This window comes from Protopterus annectens, chromosome 2.part0 (genome assembly GCF_019279795.1).
Source record: "Protopterus annectens isolate FY-2018-M chromosome 2.part0, PAN1.0, whole genome shotgun sequence".
Classification (NCBI taxonomy): Eukaryota; Metazoa; Chordata; order Ceratodontiformes; family Protopteridae; genus Protopterus; species Protopterus annectens.
In genome coordinates this window covers 1,791,795,238-1,791,813,545 of record NC_056728.1, presented here as the reverse complement: position 1 = coordinate 1,791,813,545, position 18,308 = coordinate 1,791,795,238, and the positions used below count along the sequence as shown (strand labels likewise).

At 37.9% G+C, this 18,308-nt stretch overlaps 1 protein-coding gene across 1 annotated transcript in view; it reads right to left on the bottom strand.

The window, feature by feature from the left end:
* The window catches only part of PADI2 (peptidyl arginine deiminase 2), a 1,404,027-nt gene that overhangs the window by 959,783 nt on the left and 425,936 nt on the right, over positions 1–18,308 (bottom strand). The window contains exon 3 of the mRNA XM_044061822.1: positions 5,320–5,392. Coding sequence (XP_043917757.1) covers positions 5,320–5,392 — 73 coding nt within the window. The remainder of the gene's footprint in view (positions 1–5,319; positions 5,393–18,308) is intronic.

Here is an 18,308-nt window from a genome sequence, read left to right as displayed (position 1 = left end):
ATATATATATATATATATATACACACACACATACAATACACACACACACATAAGCAGTGAGGGTGTGGGTGTACAATGTGTAACGATTAATTTCAAACTTTTTTGCTATTTGTGACGATTCACACAACTTCTGGAGTTCCAGTATTTGCATTTCAAACTTCATTGATTTTACCTTCTTAGAACTTGTGCCTCTCTTGCTGATATCCATGCAAAGAGAAAAAAAGATTTACAAGCCAGCAGTAGTGAATCCATAATAGTCTATACAGCAGATAAGAACTGTTAAAGGCATACATCCCTTGAAAAGTGTTTCTTTACCAGAGACTGAGGACCAGCTGATTGGGTTCTAAATGCCTGAATACTAATTGGAGTAGCTCAAAGGTTAAATTTTCTTAAGCAGAGCAGGATCACTGTTTGCAGAAGACTGCTCTGCACTATAATGAGGGTTTTTTCCCCTCTGCAGTGTTGTATATCCAGTGCAGGGTTGTGAAGTAGCTCTTTCTCATGAAAAAATGCCTATTGTGATGCTTTTACAATCAGGAATCAATCTTTTATATGTTAAGTCTTAAAAAGACCAGAAAAGGCAGGACAAATAGGTTCATAAGTTAGCAGTAGGCTAACTGCCCTTGTAGGTCATTTTGAGACTAGCAGTTAACCCCATTTCAGAATCAAATCCTGCACTTTGTGTCTTTAAGGTAAACACCTTAACCATTCTGCCAATCCCACAACTTATTGAAATCAAAAGATTAATATTTCTTCTGCAACTTCATCAGCCTATAAAACATTGTATATTTTTAATACTCATTAATTTAACAAACTTTAACAAGGATCATAAACAAATATCTCAAGTGCATTATGAGTAGCATTCCTTATTTTGAGTCTTAAAAGTCCATGTTTCACTGTTCCGCACATCTTCAAAATGAAAGGGTCAGTCACATATTCATTGTTAATAATTTTTTAACTAATATTCATGATAAATAATGCTGAATCAAATTATCAAGATAAAGTCTTGTAAGTATAGTGTAACACCTATGTATATTCACTGCAACTACCATTTAAGCATGCATATCACACTGACACTGTTCACTTTTGGGCACTTTAATTGTTTGTTTGTACTTTTTAAGTAAAGAAAAAAGTGTTTTTATTAAAAATAATTAGTAAATAAATGTCCCATAGTGATCCCCTGTAAAAAAAAAAAAAAAAAAAAACTCCATGGCTTTCTGTTCATTACCCCCCTCCCCATAAGTTATTGGAACCGCAATGAACAGAAAGCTTGTGAACATTAAATAGTGTGTATTAGAGATCTATGGACTGCTAGTATGAAAGTACAACAGCAGGTCAGTTAACATGAGGCAAGTCATTTTTTGAAATCCCTTCAGGCAAACAGATATATCATTGAGGATTGCAGTCACTAACTAAGGGAAGGGCTAGCTGTGGATGAAAGCAAATTTGCTCTTTTCACAAAGTCTGACTTTAAGGGCTAGTGTGCATTTCTGTGTAATAAGTTGGAATACATACCTTGTGGCTTCTATTTGAGTGAAACAAAGTTGAAGCTCTCTCTGATTCCACAGAATATCCCTGGCAATGCTTCCTGTTTTGGTCTCTGCCTCATAAAACTAACGACTTTCTGGCAAATCATTTAGGCATGTAGTCACTAAACAGGGTGAGGGGTATGTTGTGGATGAAAATAGTTAATCCTTTTGTTTGCTCCTTTCAATGTCCGGTGTTATAGGACTAGCATGCATTTGTATGAAATAAGTGAGAATATTTATTCGCTGGCTAAAATTTTTGTGAGAAAAGTTAAAACTGTTCCTGACAGCACAAAATGTCCCTGTCCTTGTTTTATATATATATATATATATATATATATATATTTTTTTTTTTTTTTGGTCTGGCAAATCAACCAGGACTGCAGCTACTATGGGGGGGGGGGTTGGTAAGGAAGAATGCAACATACTGTCTTGTTGTTTGTTCATTTTAAAGACTAGTTTTACAGATATAGTGTGCATTTGTATGACATAAGTGGGAATGTTTACTTTCTGGCTAACATTCATGTGAGCAAAAGTTGAAATTGTTTCTATTTTCACAGAATGTCCCTAACTTTACCTCATATTTTTGGTCTGTACCTCATAAAATGTGTGGTTTTCTGGTAAATAAGTGAAGATCACAGTCAGTAAATATTGACAGTTCTTTGAGTTGCAGACTTTCTATCCTTCAGAAAATGCATGCTAATACAAAAGCAGTTATTCTAGCAACTTTATTAGCATATAAGAACAATATTTAAAATCTGTCTCTAATACTCGGCCTTTTTTTCTTATATTTTTAGGATATTGCCCCTAATTCTTATTCTATGAAGATGAGAGGTGTTATGTTTATCACAATCAGATGAGGTATACACAGCAAAGTGTCTATAATTGCTGACAGTGGGGGGGGCTATCTGTGGATGAAAGTAACTTACCCTCTTGTTTGCACAGTTTAAATAGTCTGACTTTGGTGTACTAGTATACATTTACATGAAATAAGTTGGACTATGTGAGTTACTATGTGTCTGTCTGCAACAAACATGAAATAAGATCATTGTGTCCATAATTACTTATTTAGGTTTATCACAGTCAGACATCTGAGGTATACATAGTCAACAATGGGGCTATAATTATAGGGCACAGGGTATGCCTGTCTATGAAAATGTTTGAATCGGGCTGTCATAATTAAGTTAAGCAATCATTAGTGTGGATTTATAGGAATAGTGTGCATTTGTGTACATTTAATGAGGTCACTTTTATAAGAACCAGACATTTGATCCGTACACACTGAATTGTTTATAACTGATAGGTAGAGACACTGCTGGATTATAATGGCAGCAATTCAAATGATATTTAATTAGGATGGAGAATCCAAAAGAACAAGGTCATTTATGGATGGTTCCTCCCAGGGTCTGTAGGGAATCATAATTTAAAAGTTGTCTAGGGCTCAAAGTATACTTAATTTGCTACTGCTCAGTTAAACTCCTGCCACTTGTGGGAGATCACTGTTTCAAACTGTGGCTATTTTTTCCAGACACAATTAGCAGCCACATTACTATTAAACCTAGTATTAGCTCTTTAAATTGATGTCCATCTGTAGCAGTTAGATCAGTCTGCATAACCATATCCATATTACAAAGCATTCAAATTTTGCTACACTTTTTCCTAGGTATATACTTAATATACTTTTCAACTGCCTGTACAACTGTCTTGGCTTGAAGTGTATTTAAAAAGGTAATTTTTGGATCAGCCTGCCCATCTGGATAACAAACAATAAATAACAATATATTAAAGAGTAGTAAAACCACAACAGGCACCCAAAGAGGCAGAAGGTAATAATAAAACACGAGCCTGTAGGTGTAAGCAGCAGCAGGTTTAATCACATAAACGCCACACAATACAAAGCGTTTTCATCCACCAGACTTCTTCAGATGTAAAATGAATGAATGAAGGCCGTGCCTGCTTATATACCCCTCCCAATTTAATTAATAGTTAAAACAATTGTTTGACACCAATTAAATCCTGTAACTAAAATATTCATGACAACCTACCAACTTGCCACAAATACAAATGAAAGTAGATAAAAACATGCACATTTTTTTAAAAGAACTTTAAAATAAATATATAAATACTAAAGCCATCACAATGTGTTGAACAGATAAATAAACTTGAATCAAAAACCAACAAAAGGAACTTGCAAAACAATATATGTACTTATTTTATAGTTTTGCAGCCTCTCATTTTTAAAATAGGGGCAATGGATATGTATTCATTCAGCCTTGGGAACCTATTGGCTTCCAATAACAGCTGCCAAAATATTTCTCTCACCTCTATCCTATTTTCCCATGGGACCCCCTCACATCACATTGCACCTTCTCTACAACAAAGAAGCCCCATAATATATATATATATATATATATATATATATATATATATATATATATATTAAAGAGCACTTCCTTTCAACAGATATCATTCATCACTACGTTCAGCACAGCACATGATTAGTTGGAGTAATTTTTAACACTTCCCTATACTGATTTTTTCTAATTCATTATTAATAATAAAAGAAAGATTGAAGTTGGGCAAAAATGTTAGTACTTTTCATCATGGCTTGTGGTTAGTTGAGGATATTTTCAATACTTTCCTTAATTGAAATTTTTCCTTTCTAATTATTTAATTTTGTTGCAAAAGTAGGGTTGCAGCAGGTCAAAATGATAGTGCCATAGTCTGCACTTAATTGCAAATAACACTTTTGAAAAATAATGTGAATTTAACATAGCTAACCCAAACTCTATTAAGAAGTAGCTAGGCACATTTCTACTCCCCAAATTGGAAAACTCAGCAAGACTCTGAGAAGGGGAACTGATTCAGAACATGACCCAGTAGATACCAATTCTCTAAAACTTGTCCCTGATCTCTCATTGCAAGAATAAACACAGTCTGTAGTACATATATTCACACCATTCAAACCCTGTCAACTTACTGTAATGTCATGATAAATAATTACAAATTAGAATGGCAATTAAATATAATGGCATAATACAAATTAACTAGAATAGAACATTCATTTACACATTGTTTTATAATGTGTTAATAATATATAGCAACCAAATTATTAAGCTCAGAAGCTTCAGTTGGATAAAGTGATAAAGCCCTGGTTACCAGAGTTTCATTAGCAGCTTGGACACCTCACAGAATTGGCAGGGAAGATGGTCATGCCCATCCTGGGGAGAGGGGGAGCAGAACTGGTCATGTGTTGTAGAAGTTCTGTGGATGGGGGGGCAGACATGTGACCTGGGAGCATTAGTGTGGCACACTAAGCTGCTGAAGGGCAGTACCTTTCATTCAGCAAGTATGCAGGAACATGCATTTGCATAGCAGAAGGCATTGTGGTCCCACTGAGTGGTGCAGGTCACACTTCCCACCATCCAAGGGAGAGATTAGGCTAATAAGAAATGTTTTAATTGCAAGGATGCCTGCAAGGATGCCAGCAAGAATGCAAAACACCCTCATGGCTGTCTAAATGATACTGCCCTAAGATGGCTCCTGCCCTAGTGGATCTGTTGAGGTAATGCCACTAGGGAACAAATGAATGGAAGTCTGACTGGCTTAATGAATGGCAGACACAGTGGCAAAAAAGCATATAAGGAAAAAAATGAAAAAGCACAGCTTCAGATGAATACCAAAGGTGCATAGATTACTATGTACAAAGAAAGTAACATATCAGGCTACACAGTCAATAGAACTACAGTAGGCACAAAGGCAGCACACTACATTGTTTTCAATGTATTCTTACCCACAAATGTAAGCAGAAAACTAGCCTTTTCTTTAGGACTGTCAGAGCCTTTTTCATAATACCAGACAGATACCTGTTGAATGAAGTGGGAGATCTGTTAATTTATAAGTCATAAGAAATAAAGAAACTTTCATCATTATCCCAATATACAATTTCTACTCATAGGCATGAGAAGATAGTTTTCAGTTGTGAACCCAACATTAGGAGTTGTCATTCATCTATAACAGTAGTCCCATGACACAAACTGTACTTACTAAATGTATGCACTGCAGTATATAGAATGGTCCTACTCGTGTCATCAGATGACACTGGGTTATTTGACAATTAGTTAACAATATGTATCTGAGACTATTATCTGAGACTTCATAATGCTACTTGTTTTCCTGTTTAAAGCAGGAAATTAAATATGTTTTTCCCACGCTAGCTGTAGTCTGGCACTTGTATCAATATTTTTTCAAGCACCCACTGGATGGAAGACTTGATCATGGTTATGTCTCCACTTTGATCCAGGAAGGATTATAGGTTCATAGGTGTTTACTAGGCTAACGACAAGGGCCTTTTTAAGCCTAGCCATGCATCCCAAATCTCTGACAAGTTCTGGTACCCATGATAAGTGTAAGCAGGGGCTTGGGAGATGAAACATTTACAAGTAGGGGTCTGAGAGATGAACCATTTGCAGGTTGCCTGTATCCATTAGAGACATAAGTGCCAAACCAAGGATAAATTCCTTGTTTCCCATCCAATTGTTCAAGTTGCACTTGAATAAGGTTAGGGAGGAACTCTGCTTCACATGGATGGGGAGCCTGTTCCAGAGATGGGGTAGTCTCTAGGATAAATACGTGTCTCTCCAGCAGGTCCTATTTATATAACAAGGAAGTTTAATTCTTTAGAATGGGTAATTCTGGTTCTGTTTGTTTTGTGGATATGCAGGAGGTCCATCAGAGTGAGGTTTGAATGCCCTGTGTGCGAGACATAGATCTCTCCTCAAAAGCCTGCAGAAAACAAAGTACATGGATAGGGTTTGAGGCAGTCTGCACAGGACATTTTACTTATGCCCTGTATTCTTTTAGTGAGGAACCTCTGTCGGCATTCCAATTGTTGATATGCCTGGCTAGGTACATACCAAAGGAAGCATTGTACTCAGTGATAGGTCTGAGGAAAGCTGACTACAGTGGAACAATGACTTCCTTGGACTTGGATGCCTTACATTAAGTTGCAGAACACAGAATGATTTCCTCACTATTGTGGACACGTGATGGTCAAAGGCTAGATTGCGGTCTGTGTGTGTTCCCAAGTCCCTCACTACTGGGTCATCTCTAAGAGGCATGTTGTCAATATGACAGTTACGATGGATGGATGACTTCCCAAAGGATACTATTATGCAATTCTTGGCATTTAGTTTTAGTCCATGACACAAGTTGTTTGTCTGTATCAGCCCTTACTGAAGAATTTGTGTCAATGTGGGATTCAATGCCAGCTCCTAATTTGTAATCATCTGCAAATTTAGTCAGCCAGCGACCACTGACATTTTCCTTGACATCAGAAAAGTCCAAAGACCAATCCCTGGGGGACTACACTTGTGACTGGCCTCTTTCTAGAGGTGGACTCTGCAATTCTAACTTCCTGGGTGCTGTCTGTGAGCCAGCTGTCTATCCACCAGGTAACATACGGGTTTGTACCTAACCTCTTGAGTTTGTCAACAATGCCCAAATGGGGTATTGTGTCAAATGCCTTGGCCAAATTGGGGAAGGCAGTGTGAACCATTTTGCCCTCATCCATTGCTTTGCTGACCTACATAATGAAGTCCACCAGGTCGTGTAGGTATGACCTGCCCTTGACAAAACCAAACTGGGTTGGGTCCAGTGTCTGAAGGTTTACAATATCACTATTGATCATTTCCATGATAATTCTTTGCATGGCTTTACATATATATGCTAAGCAACCACTCATTATGTTCACTTTTCTCCTTCACTCACCACAACTCCACACAAGTTCAAGTTGTCAGTAAACGTAGGTGACTAGTACTGCATGGATATGGTAAAACATATTCCTTCTCTCTGTACTACTGGAACAACTATCTTATATTTTCATCAGATGACAGAAATCTTACTGGGAAGTCTACTATATAAAAGGGTGGAAGCCTAAACATCCCAAAACATGTATTCCTCCAAAAAAGGGAGGGAGGGAGTATCAGTCACTGCCTCTTCTGGAAGAGGAAAATTCAGCTAACTGCATCTATGACAAAGGAATCAGTAGATGCTTACTAGATGCAGCCCTGTTTATGTCCTACTATAGTGCTTCAAAATGAGCACAGCAAAATAAGGGATGTATTTTCTCTGTACAGTAACAAAACATTAACTTTAGCGACAGCAATGTGAAGGAGTGGCACAAGCTGTCAGAGATAACAGTTGGAACCTCAGACAAGTTGCTGATTGGTAAACAGCCGTGGCTGCTTAAATGAATTTGTTTAGTTGTACATGTAAGTTTGCAACTACAGCAAGGAGCAAGTAGATTAGAAGATCTTTGACGCAGCTACAAAGTTATTTTTCTTTGGTCCTCAGCTTTAGGTTGAGGACTTGCCATCTTTAAACCTTCCTTGCATCTAATCTTGGCGATGCTTAGTCTAAACAGCAGTCGCACTCACAGATTCTCCAGGAAAGGCTCCATAGCCTGGAGAATCTGAGCCCTCCTAAGGGGCCTGAGTGAGAAGGGGACAGGAGTAAGAGTATAAGGACAGGGAGAAGGGGAATGACAGCCATTGTGGTCCCTAAGTATCCCAAGCAGTAGAGGGAATTGGGGAGGGGGATTCAAGATTGCAGCAGTGACCACACTTGAACTTTTACTAATGTGGCAGGTTGTCTGCACAACTGAACTATGTTCTTCATATGTGGGTAACTCCTGTATTTTTAACATTAGGGAAGATTCCAAAAGCTGGTCCTATTAGAATAGGGTGGATAGTTTCCTGCTGGGGTAAGGACTGAAATATTCCTTTCAAAATGGCAGAGGCAAACCCCACTCTTGCCCTGGAGATCACATCTAACCTGTAATTCTTTGACAAGATATAGTTAAAGGACCAAGTGACTGCCTTTAAGATTGACCCCCCCCCCCCTTAATGAAGCCAATGGAAGCTGTAGTACACCTTGTTGAATAGGGATGGATTATCTTTATGCAACAACTGATATGTGTTCTTTACATACCAGAGTCTGCAGTTCTAACACTCTCCCAGTTGAGGTAATGCCAATAAGAAAGCAGTTTTCCACATCAGAATTTTAAAGGTATTGTAGCAGCTGGTTTAAAAAGGGGGTATGTTTATGTATTTATTTTTTTCAGTATACAGTTCAAGTCTTAGGTTGGGGCCAAATTTCTTGCGGAAGATGCCCTTCAGGAATTGACTGTTAGTCTGTCTGCCAAACAGCAATATAAGGGTAAGGAGGAAGTAGAAGAAAGATGTGCCTTTACAGAGGCATAGCAGAGGTATAAGTTAAGCCAATGGAGAACAGTTCAGACAGATCCTGGAGAAATGGCATATCTACCCATTTTTGAGTGCGGCTTCCTCCTTTTGCACAAGAGGAAGAATCTTTTCCACATAGCTAGTTATGATTTTTTTATACTTAGCCTTCTAGAGTCCTTCATAATTTTTAATGCATCCCAAGTATAAAGGTCCCCAAAATGTAACAAGATCACCTCTTCTAAGCTGTTACTTTTAGAGTTGCTAGATTGGGATGCACTAGGGACCTCCTGCACTGCATCAGAAGTTCATATGCTGCAGCAGCATTAATAGTTTCCCTCCTGTCATCTAAAGCAGGGAGGGCAACCAGTGCTGCCTTGGCCAGAAAGGGGCAATCAAGATTATTTCTGGCTTCACTTCCTTCAGCTTTTTATCTACCCTGGGAAGGAAGGCAGGCTACTGGCGGAAAAGCATAAGCACAAAGAAATAGGCCAACTTAATTCAGGAAGAAGGCATTCACTACCCAAACTATTTTCTTGATGCCATGGAGCAGAACTTCTTAGCTGTATGATCAATGAATAAAACAGATCTCTCTTTGATGCATATGTTGATGAGGTTCAAGACCCTCTTAAGCATCTACTCAGGGATCCTCTGGAATCCAGCTCAACTGATCTGTCACAGAGTTCACCTGCATAATTATGTAAGTAACGTTTAAGACCATGTTAGACTCAAGTGTCATCTGCAATGCTTGCACAAAGGTTTTCTCCATTTGTTTATGTGCCACATAATTAAGGTATTGTTTGTGATGATGTTTAGTGTTCCATGTTTCCAGATTGTCTTAAAGGCTTTGAAAGTTTGAATAACAACTATAATTTCTTTAATGTTTATGTTTAGTTCCCTGGGAGTCCAGGTGTCCTGCACTTTGAGGTCTAATGTGTTAGCACCCCAACAAAGACTCCATGGTCAGGGACAGGTTGGAAGTTGTCTATCTAAGGGCATACCTTTGTTGTTTTGCAGTTACAGAGGGCAGAACTGATAAGGAGCACTCCAGGTGCCAAAGCTGTCAGTACTAAGTATTTTTTAGATTCCATTGCAGTTTCCTCACTTGCATTTTGCCAACGGGGCAAGCATTCTCAAGAACTATTTGGCTATTACAACTAACTTTTCTGACATTGAAGAAGGTTGTCAGGGATATTGCCAGCTGAACTAAGTAAGCTTTGTTTGTAATGCTGTCCAGTAATGCCCCAAGATGACTACATTTCTGGCTGGGCACAAGCTAAACTTCTGCTCAATGAGGGAGAAACTTGGTTTGTTGAAACAATCCATAATATACTCCAGTGCCCTCTGCATCTCCATATACATGTCTCTACCTCTGAGAAATAAAAATCATAGCATTGGCCTTCAAAGTATGCACCTATAAACATGATTGAGTTTATGAGGAACATCATAAATCTAGGAGGAGCAAGGCTAAATCTGAGGGTCAAAATTGTTAATACTATGCCTAAAGCATAGAAGCTGAATGTCACCACAAGAGACTGTGAATGAGTCAGGCAATTGTCTAAATGTGGGTAAATATGGATGCCATGGACCTGCATTTTGCTATCACTGAGAACAGGCACTTTATAAAAACTCTGGATTCCGTAGCTAAACCAAATGGCAAGGAGGTAAATTAGAAGTGATGATCCCCATTAAAAATAGAGATGTAGAGGAATGCATCTTTGAGGTCTAATGCTACTAGGAGACCATAAAGGCTTAGAAGTGGTAGTATGGCCTACAGAGTTAGCATGTTTAGCTCTGAAGTATTTTGAATGCGTTTGTTCTTGCCAAATCTAATATGGATCTCCAAGATCTATCCTTTCTGGGTACAGGGTACAGCCTTCACCAGAATCCTTTTGTCTTCTGCTCAGAAGGCACAGATTTGTTGTTATCAATGTTAACATCTCTGCTAAGAGAGGGACAAACAAGTATTCTTGGTCCTTGGGAACTGGTGTCAGCCATCTTGATTTATAATCTGTCCAGAACTTCAAGCATTTAACCCTTTGGAGACGATTTTTGAGCCCACTGATTTGTTATTTTGTTTGTTTTTGTTCAGATATAACAAACCAAAATTTTGAGCCCATTGGTTTGTTGTTATGTCAGAACAATTTTGATAAAAGAAGACCTCTGACTACAGTGCAGTATAAGGGGTACAGAGACCAGAGGTGAGGTTTTGTGGAGACTGTGAGGGGGGAAGGCTGGTAGAATCACATCTACTCCCTATTAAGGCCTGAGCTTGGGGGAGGGTTTCCAGGCATCCATCGGTCTTAATGTGCCATCTTCTCTTCTGCATGCTTTCTTACCCTTCAGTTGTTTACTTTTGGCCTGCTTCTGGTTGTAGGGGCCTTGCCTGGAGGGGTAGTTTCTGTTTTATTTGGAAATGGGGTGGTAAACCATTTGATTCACTGACTCTATGGTTTTCCTTTTATCTTCCAATATTTTGAAAATATTGTAAGGAAATGGGTTGGAAGAGCAATTCCTTATCTAAGGGGAAATTACATAGTTGTGCCTTTACATCCTTGGACAAGGACAAGAGTTCTCAGCCAAGAGTGTCCTCTTGATGTTCAATCCTTTAGTAGCAGCCCTGGTTGCTTCATCCACAACATCATATCCATATTTTAAGGTATGTGTTCTCTTCTGTAAAGCAGTCTGAACTTGTCTGAGAACAGAAACTCTCAAGGTTTTATCCTACACTCATCCACAACTATCCTGCATGTTCTTGACAATGTGATCCTGTTTTTTTTTTTTTTTTTTTAAAATGTGAGTTTGTTGATTCAAAGCCATGAAGGCCAAGGTTGCATACACTTTTTTACCAAATATGTGAAGCAATCAGCTTCACTTGTCATTGGGAAGAGGTTTGCTCCGGGGCCAGTCTTGCTTCCTTAGCAGATGCATACTCTAAGGACACAGTATCTGGGTTTATTAAAGGATTCTTGTACATAAACCTATGGGGGTCTTGTACACTTTAGAAGTAGTCAAGTGTCTTGGGCACAGGGTGGTTGGACGTCTGGCTCTAGGAAAGTAGCTTGAAAGAGGCTTCTTTGACTGAAGGAACAATTACTGGTTTGGAAGGCCTGTCCCAGAAAGTCCAGATAGAGGCCTCATAATATTGCCTCTGAAAATGCTCTCTCATGAGACCCGGACTATCTTCACTATCTAGGTCACAGAAAAGGAGGAAAGATGGGCATCTATAACCTGTAGTCCAATCCTTCCTCCTCATCAGAATTAGAAGAGTCTGGGTTAGGTAGAGGGACTCCTGACACAGAAGGCTATTCCTAATTAGGCTGTTTGTTACTCAAGAATGGAAGGAAGCCCTGAGCGAATTTAGCCCAATCATTCTTGGAGTTAAGCTTACTCAGGACTGTGGCCAGTGACCCAACTACAGGCAGCTGTTTAGGCTTGGACAAGGGTTGAGACTCACTTATTTGGGTCTTGAAAGGGTAGGCAGTTTCTGGAAATTTGTAAATCTGATGGAGGGATGCCACAGGATTTTCTCGAAATGAAATCATTCTGTCTGTACAACCTAATTTATACTGCAGACATCCCGGAATACCTAGCCAAAAATGCTTGCTATTCAGAACATAATTTTGCTTAGTACACTTCGTGTCTATTATGTTTGCTCCAAAGTGATTATTATATAATTTTTTTAATTTAACAATATTAATGTGGGAGTTTTGCTTGGGTGGCCACGGTGGTGCAGCGGTTAGCATTGTTGCCTTACAGCAAGAGGTTCTCCAGTTCGATCCTCGGCTGGGGTGCCTTCTGTGCGGAGTCTGCATGTTCTCCCTGTGGTCACGTGGGTTTCCTCCGGGTGCTCCAGTTTCTTCCCACATCCCAAAGACATGCTGTAGGTGGATTGGACACTCTAAATTGGCCCTAGGTGTGAGTGTGTGCATGTGTGTACCTTCCGTGGAAGGTTGGGTGCCGGGCTGGCAACTCAACACTGTAAAACTCTACTGCCAATCATGAGTGGACAGGTGATCCCCTGTGGTGACCCCTAACCGGGAAATGCTGAAAGAAGAAGAAAATGTGGGAGTTTTGCTTCTTATCATTAGGGGTCATGACACTTCAAATGATTTAATTATGATTGATGACCTCCAAAGCATCTCAATGGGAACTTGTCAATCAAAACTGACAGTGCAGCAGAAACTGACACAATGTGTTTGAAGGGTGGCAAGGTCCCCTGCACCTCTATACCCCCTTACTTAGATATTCTAATACCCCAAATGGGCAAAAAAGCACTACACACTGATGCTGATCTTGCAGGAATCTGGTAAAAGGTAAGAGAGGGAACAGAGATCTGCAAATTAAGAAACACCCAAAGTAATAGCAACTAATTGCATGGAAAACCCTTATGAATTTAGTCAGAAAATCAAGGATAAATGCTTTCTGAACTATTATCTAAAAAATGTCACTTAGATGGAATGAATTGTCTCCCTTACTATGTTAGTCATGCATAACCTTGTTAAGAAGCATTGCAAAATGAATCCACTGCCAAGTCAGGTAAATCTAAAACCATTACCCTTCAGTAGAAAGATACTCTGACTGTACTTAGACCCACAAATCATTTATCTAGATGTTTGAACTCTTATGCAGTTGTCTAGCAAAATAGATGGGAATGACTGTTAGTGGTGTAACAGCTAAAGATTTTGTATTTGTAATTTGCCTTTCCTTTCTGGTATTACCTTGTGTGGATCACACTACCTCCAGGGTGTTACAATATACACTTATTTTTCAAAGAATGCTTTTTATTAGGTCAGCATTACACCTGAGACTTTTTAACTTTTGTCTCCTTTCAACCCTCCCACTTAAGCTCTTGAAAATATTTGTATCAAGAGCTGCCTTACTTAGAAACAACACTCCAAATCACTCGTAAATATATAAAACAATAAACCAAATCCAGCAGTGAGTGACGGAGTGTAGCAGATCAAGTAAACAGGACCAATCCAGGAATAACTCAAAGTTTTAATCCACAGTATTGTAAAACACGAATACAATACACTAAATGTTGCAGTTGATAAGCGCTTTCACCCAAGAATGAGCTTCATCAGATCAAAATTTGATCTGATGAAGCTCATTCTTGGGTGAAAGCGCTTATCAACTGCAACATTTAGTGTATTGTATTCGTGTTTTACAATACTGTGGATTAAAACTTTGAGTTATTCCTGGATTGGTCCTGTTTACTTGATCTGCTACACTCAGTCACTCACTGCTGGATTTGGTTTATTCTTGAAAATATTTAATTAAAATACTTAAGAGCTACATAATACAGTCATACAATTTATTTAAAGAAGTTAGTGTCATATAATTTAACCACACAAACCAGATGCTTCTACTCTGTAGTCTCCTATCAAAAACATTTAAATCCAAAAATATAATTTTCAGGAGGTAGTAAATGAATGGAAAAGGCAGGTTCCTTTAAAAAAACAATGTTTGAAAATAATTTTGCTTATAAAAGTGAGCTACTGTTGGGAAAATAATAAGTAACAATGTCCTTCTTTGGGCTTCATTTTATATTAACAAACAAACGGAAATTGATTAACCAATCAAAACATTTTAGAAACATAATATGACATAAAATGAAATATTTGCTGCATAGATTTGTTTAATTTCAAAAACATTTCCTTTACCATTATTTAAATACAATTTGAAAGAGATGGCATTAATTAGTCCCCATAGCCTGTCATGCAACTCAGTTATGCTTTTTATCTCATTTTACAATGCAAAAATATATTGCTGTAATCACTACTTCATTCATTTCCAGGTTAAACCTGCAGCAACATAAATTTAGACACAACTTCAGGATCTGATTCATTAGCATGCCTAAATAAAGAATTAATGTAATCACTTCTTTTGACTGTATGTTAATGCTCTTTCATAAGTTTCCAGAGCATTTGCTTCCTTTTTCCAACATAAAAATTGAAACACAAAATATTATATAAACTAAGAAAATATTACAATTCACTCTATAGGACACAAAGACATTTGTTTGTCTCAGTATGATGGTGGTACAAACTATTATAAATATACTTACAACAGCCACACTGTATAAATCTGAGACCTAATTGGTTCTTTTCCAACACTTCCTTAAAATTTCTTAAGCACTGTACATTATGCCATCAGACACTAAACTCATGAGAGGAAAGCAAATTTCCTGGTTGTTCCTCATTATAGTCTCATTATATCGTCAAACATTTTTGTTTTTAAACTATAAAATGAAGTTCATCTTGGTTGATGCGACCTGGACATGACATCATTCAGTACCACCCCTTCCTGATTCCAACTGCCAAGTTAATTTTTACTAAATATCAATAGGCAAAGGTTACTGGAGCTCTCCTCTTCTACCTTTCCCCAGTTCTTTTTTTAAGTAAATTATCAGGACAGCCCATTTGTGAAAACATATATTTAAAAAATTGCAATTTTTATTGCCCCTTAACAGAAGTCTTATATGTAACCTTGACAAATTAAACTTTAAGGATATTTCTCTTCATTTGATGAGGGCAGCACCTTCTACAATGTAAAAGATTACTAACTCCCAGTGGGTTATGAAAAACAAAAATTTCAAAAAAAAACAAAACAAAAAAAAAACAGATTCAATGTCCATATAAACTGAGTCATCCAACACCTCAGGTCTGTCAAAAATTATTTGAAAATCTACAGTTCAAGGAAAGTAGATCCTTTTCAAAACAGCCAGTCAGTTCTTCGTCATATATATTTATATAACACATACTGCTATAATCTATAAAGTTCCCGAAAAACATTAGAGCCAAGTAATGCTTCATGTTCTATCTATGTATATTGGGAAGAAGGAATCATAGGCATCGTGACGTCCCTCCTTTAGGCCAGTGAATATTGAGTCTCAATCCTCACCATGGGCACTGGTGAGAGACATTCACTTTGAGAGAGACAAATAGACACATACAGTATTTTCAGATGCAACTCTCTGCACCAAGTACAATTTCCCTTAAGAGTACACAGGGAACACATTCCACATCTAGGAGTGGACTATCTCTCCAGGCCTGAAATAATACTACACACTGACCACTAAGGAGCTTTGTGTCCCTGTCCCAAGTAGCCCACACACACACACACACACACACACACAGACTTGATTTTCACACACACAGACACACACACACACATGGGAAAGGCTGGCAAAGATTATCCACTCTGCCACCTTGTGCCCAGTCTATAAGGTAGATTCACTGCCACCAGCCAGCTACTCTAAGGGTGTTAAAAGGGTATCCAATTATACTGAGTGAAATTAATACTAATACCAATGGTAATGTTGACCGGGTAGTAAGACTTTCAGGAGTGGCCACAGTGTCACCAAATAAATACAAGTACTCTCAAAGGTTAAATATTTCTAAAGGACTAGTACAATGAAAATGTTTAAATATATTTAATAATAAATAATAAAAGAACATTAAATACTGAATATCTATTTACAATAAACACCAGAGTTTCATCACAAGGAACATTAAAAATAAAATAGAGGGAAAGATTTGCACAGATGCAGAAAAACAAAATAAAGTGAGAGGTATATGTGCCTAGCCGAGATCCTACCTAGTGGAATATGAGGGTATAGAGTATAGGAGAAATTGCAGACATCTTCCTGTATCAGAAACAATACTGCAGCATCGTACCTGTAATACAAACTCTAGATCTCAGAGCAAACCTGACAATGTTCGTACTGAAGAACGTGTTTCAGTATCCATTCCCGTCCCAGATGTCCCCAAAGTTGAACATTCCTTGAAGACAGTCCCCGTTGCTAGATCCAATTATGACTTTTATGTTACAAGGTTAAGTTGTATTTCTAGACCTAGTGTAAATTATACAGCAACCTGGACATGGTTGTTTTATATGTGTCTAATTTTGTATGAGTGCATGTTAAATAATTACTTTTGTATAAGTGCATGTCAAAAGATCATTTCTGTAAATTGCATGTCAAAAGATCATTTCTGTAAATTGCATGTCATTGAATACTGTCATTTCATGTATGAACTATTTTTCAAAGAGGGAGGATGTAGATCAGAGTGTGCATGTAATTTTAAGAAGCATTTCCAAATGTAAGCACGTGTATATAAATAGTGAGCACGTGTAGGCAGCAGTGCCATTTTGAGAGAACAGCCAGAGTGTTAACATGTATGAGTGTGGTAGTCAGTTTATAAGTTTATTTAAGTTTAAGTTACAAAGCCTCATTGCTGTGTTTGTGTGTAATAAAGCTGCTTGAACTGAACCCATGAATGTTCATCTGTTTAATCCTGACCAGACGAGAGACAATACCTCTGAAGTATATTCAGACTGTAGCACCAACATCAGTGCCATACTGGTCAACACTGGAAACTCCAGCTTTGATGCTGGAAACAAGGGGACTGGTGAGGACTACCAGTCTTCCGGATTTCAGGAAATAACAGGTATTCAACTCTTTATCCCTGAGGAAGGGGGACCAGAAAACTTATGATGAGCTCTAAAAAGTCTTCCATATGCTTGTCATAATTAAATTCAAAAACAACTGGCGAAGAACCTTGCCCTGGCTTTGATAGTCTCAACATTGTGGATTTAGAATCCAGAATAATAGAAACCTCTTTATTAATCACAGCATTAAGGGCTGCATATGTTGACTCCACAGTGAAAGACAATACAGTTTTCTCAATTATTCTCACAGGAACTTTCTTAACTAGAGGTTTCATGATTTTTAAAGCTACCGGAGACAACAGAGAGGAGATTGGTGGGATGCTCTAGAGGCTTAGGCTTATTTGTAAGTCTGAGTTCCCTTAGAAGGTTTCAAGGTCAAACATGTAAAATGACCTTGAGGTAGAGAAGAAGTGGGTTCAGTAGAATGTATGCAGTCAGACACCTGTATGGATAAGGCCTTTTGCACAGACTTATCTGTACATCATATTTTCTATGACATAGAAGACAGTGACCGAGGAAAGTTTAGCAAAAATGGAGCACATTGGAAGGTCTATGGTCTAGGTCTAGCAAATGAAACACTGAACATGCCTGTACTGTTAAGGACGTTTCTTCCTACAGGCACACTTGTAAAATGATCACTGTACTTTAAGTAAGGGTATAAAATGCCCATAGCCCAAAACAGCATAATTTAATAAATTTAGCAAGTTTCACAGCTTTAATAAATTTTACAAATGAAGGAAACCAGCAGCACACACTCTAAACATCTTTACACAGCTGAAAAACTGTTTGACATGGGCACATGCACCACACACATTTTAAAGATAATGACAATGGCCATTAAAGAAAATTCCACTACAACAATCAATGTAAACTTTCACCCAGAATGTGTTCACTTCAATGTAAGGTTAATATAGTCTTGCCAAGAAACAAGAACTTTTACCAATGGAAAGAGAAAAAAAAAGAAAACTGCTGTCAGAAAAATACTATACATCAGTAAACAAATCCAAAAAACAGCAAAGGATATTTCTGACGATTTGCATAAAATGACAGAAGTAAAAAAAAAAAAAAAAAAAAAGAATAGAATGCA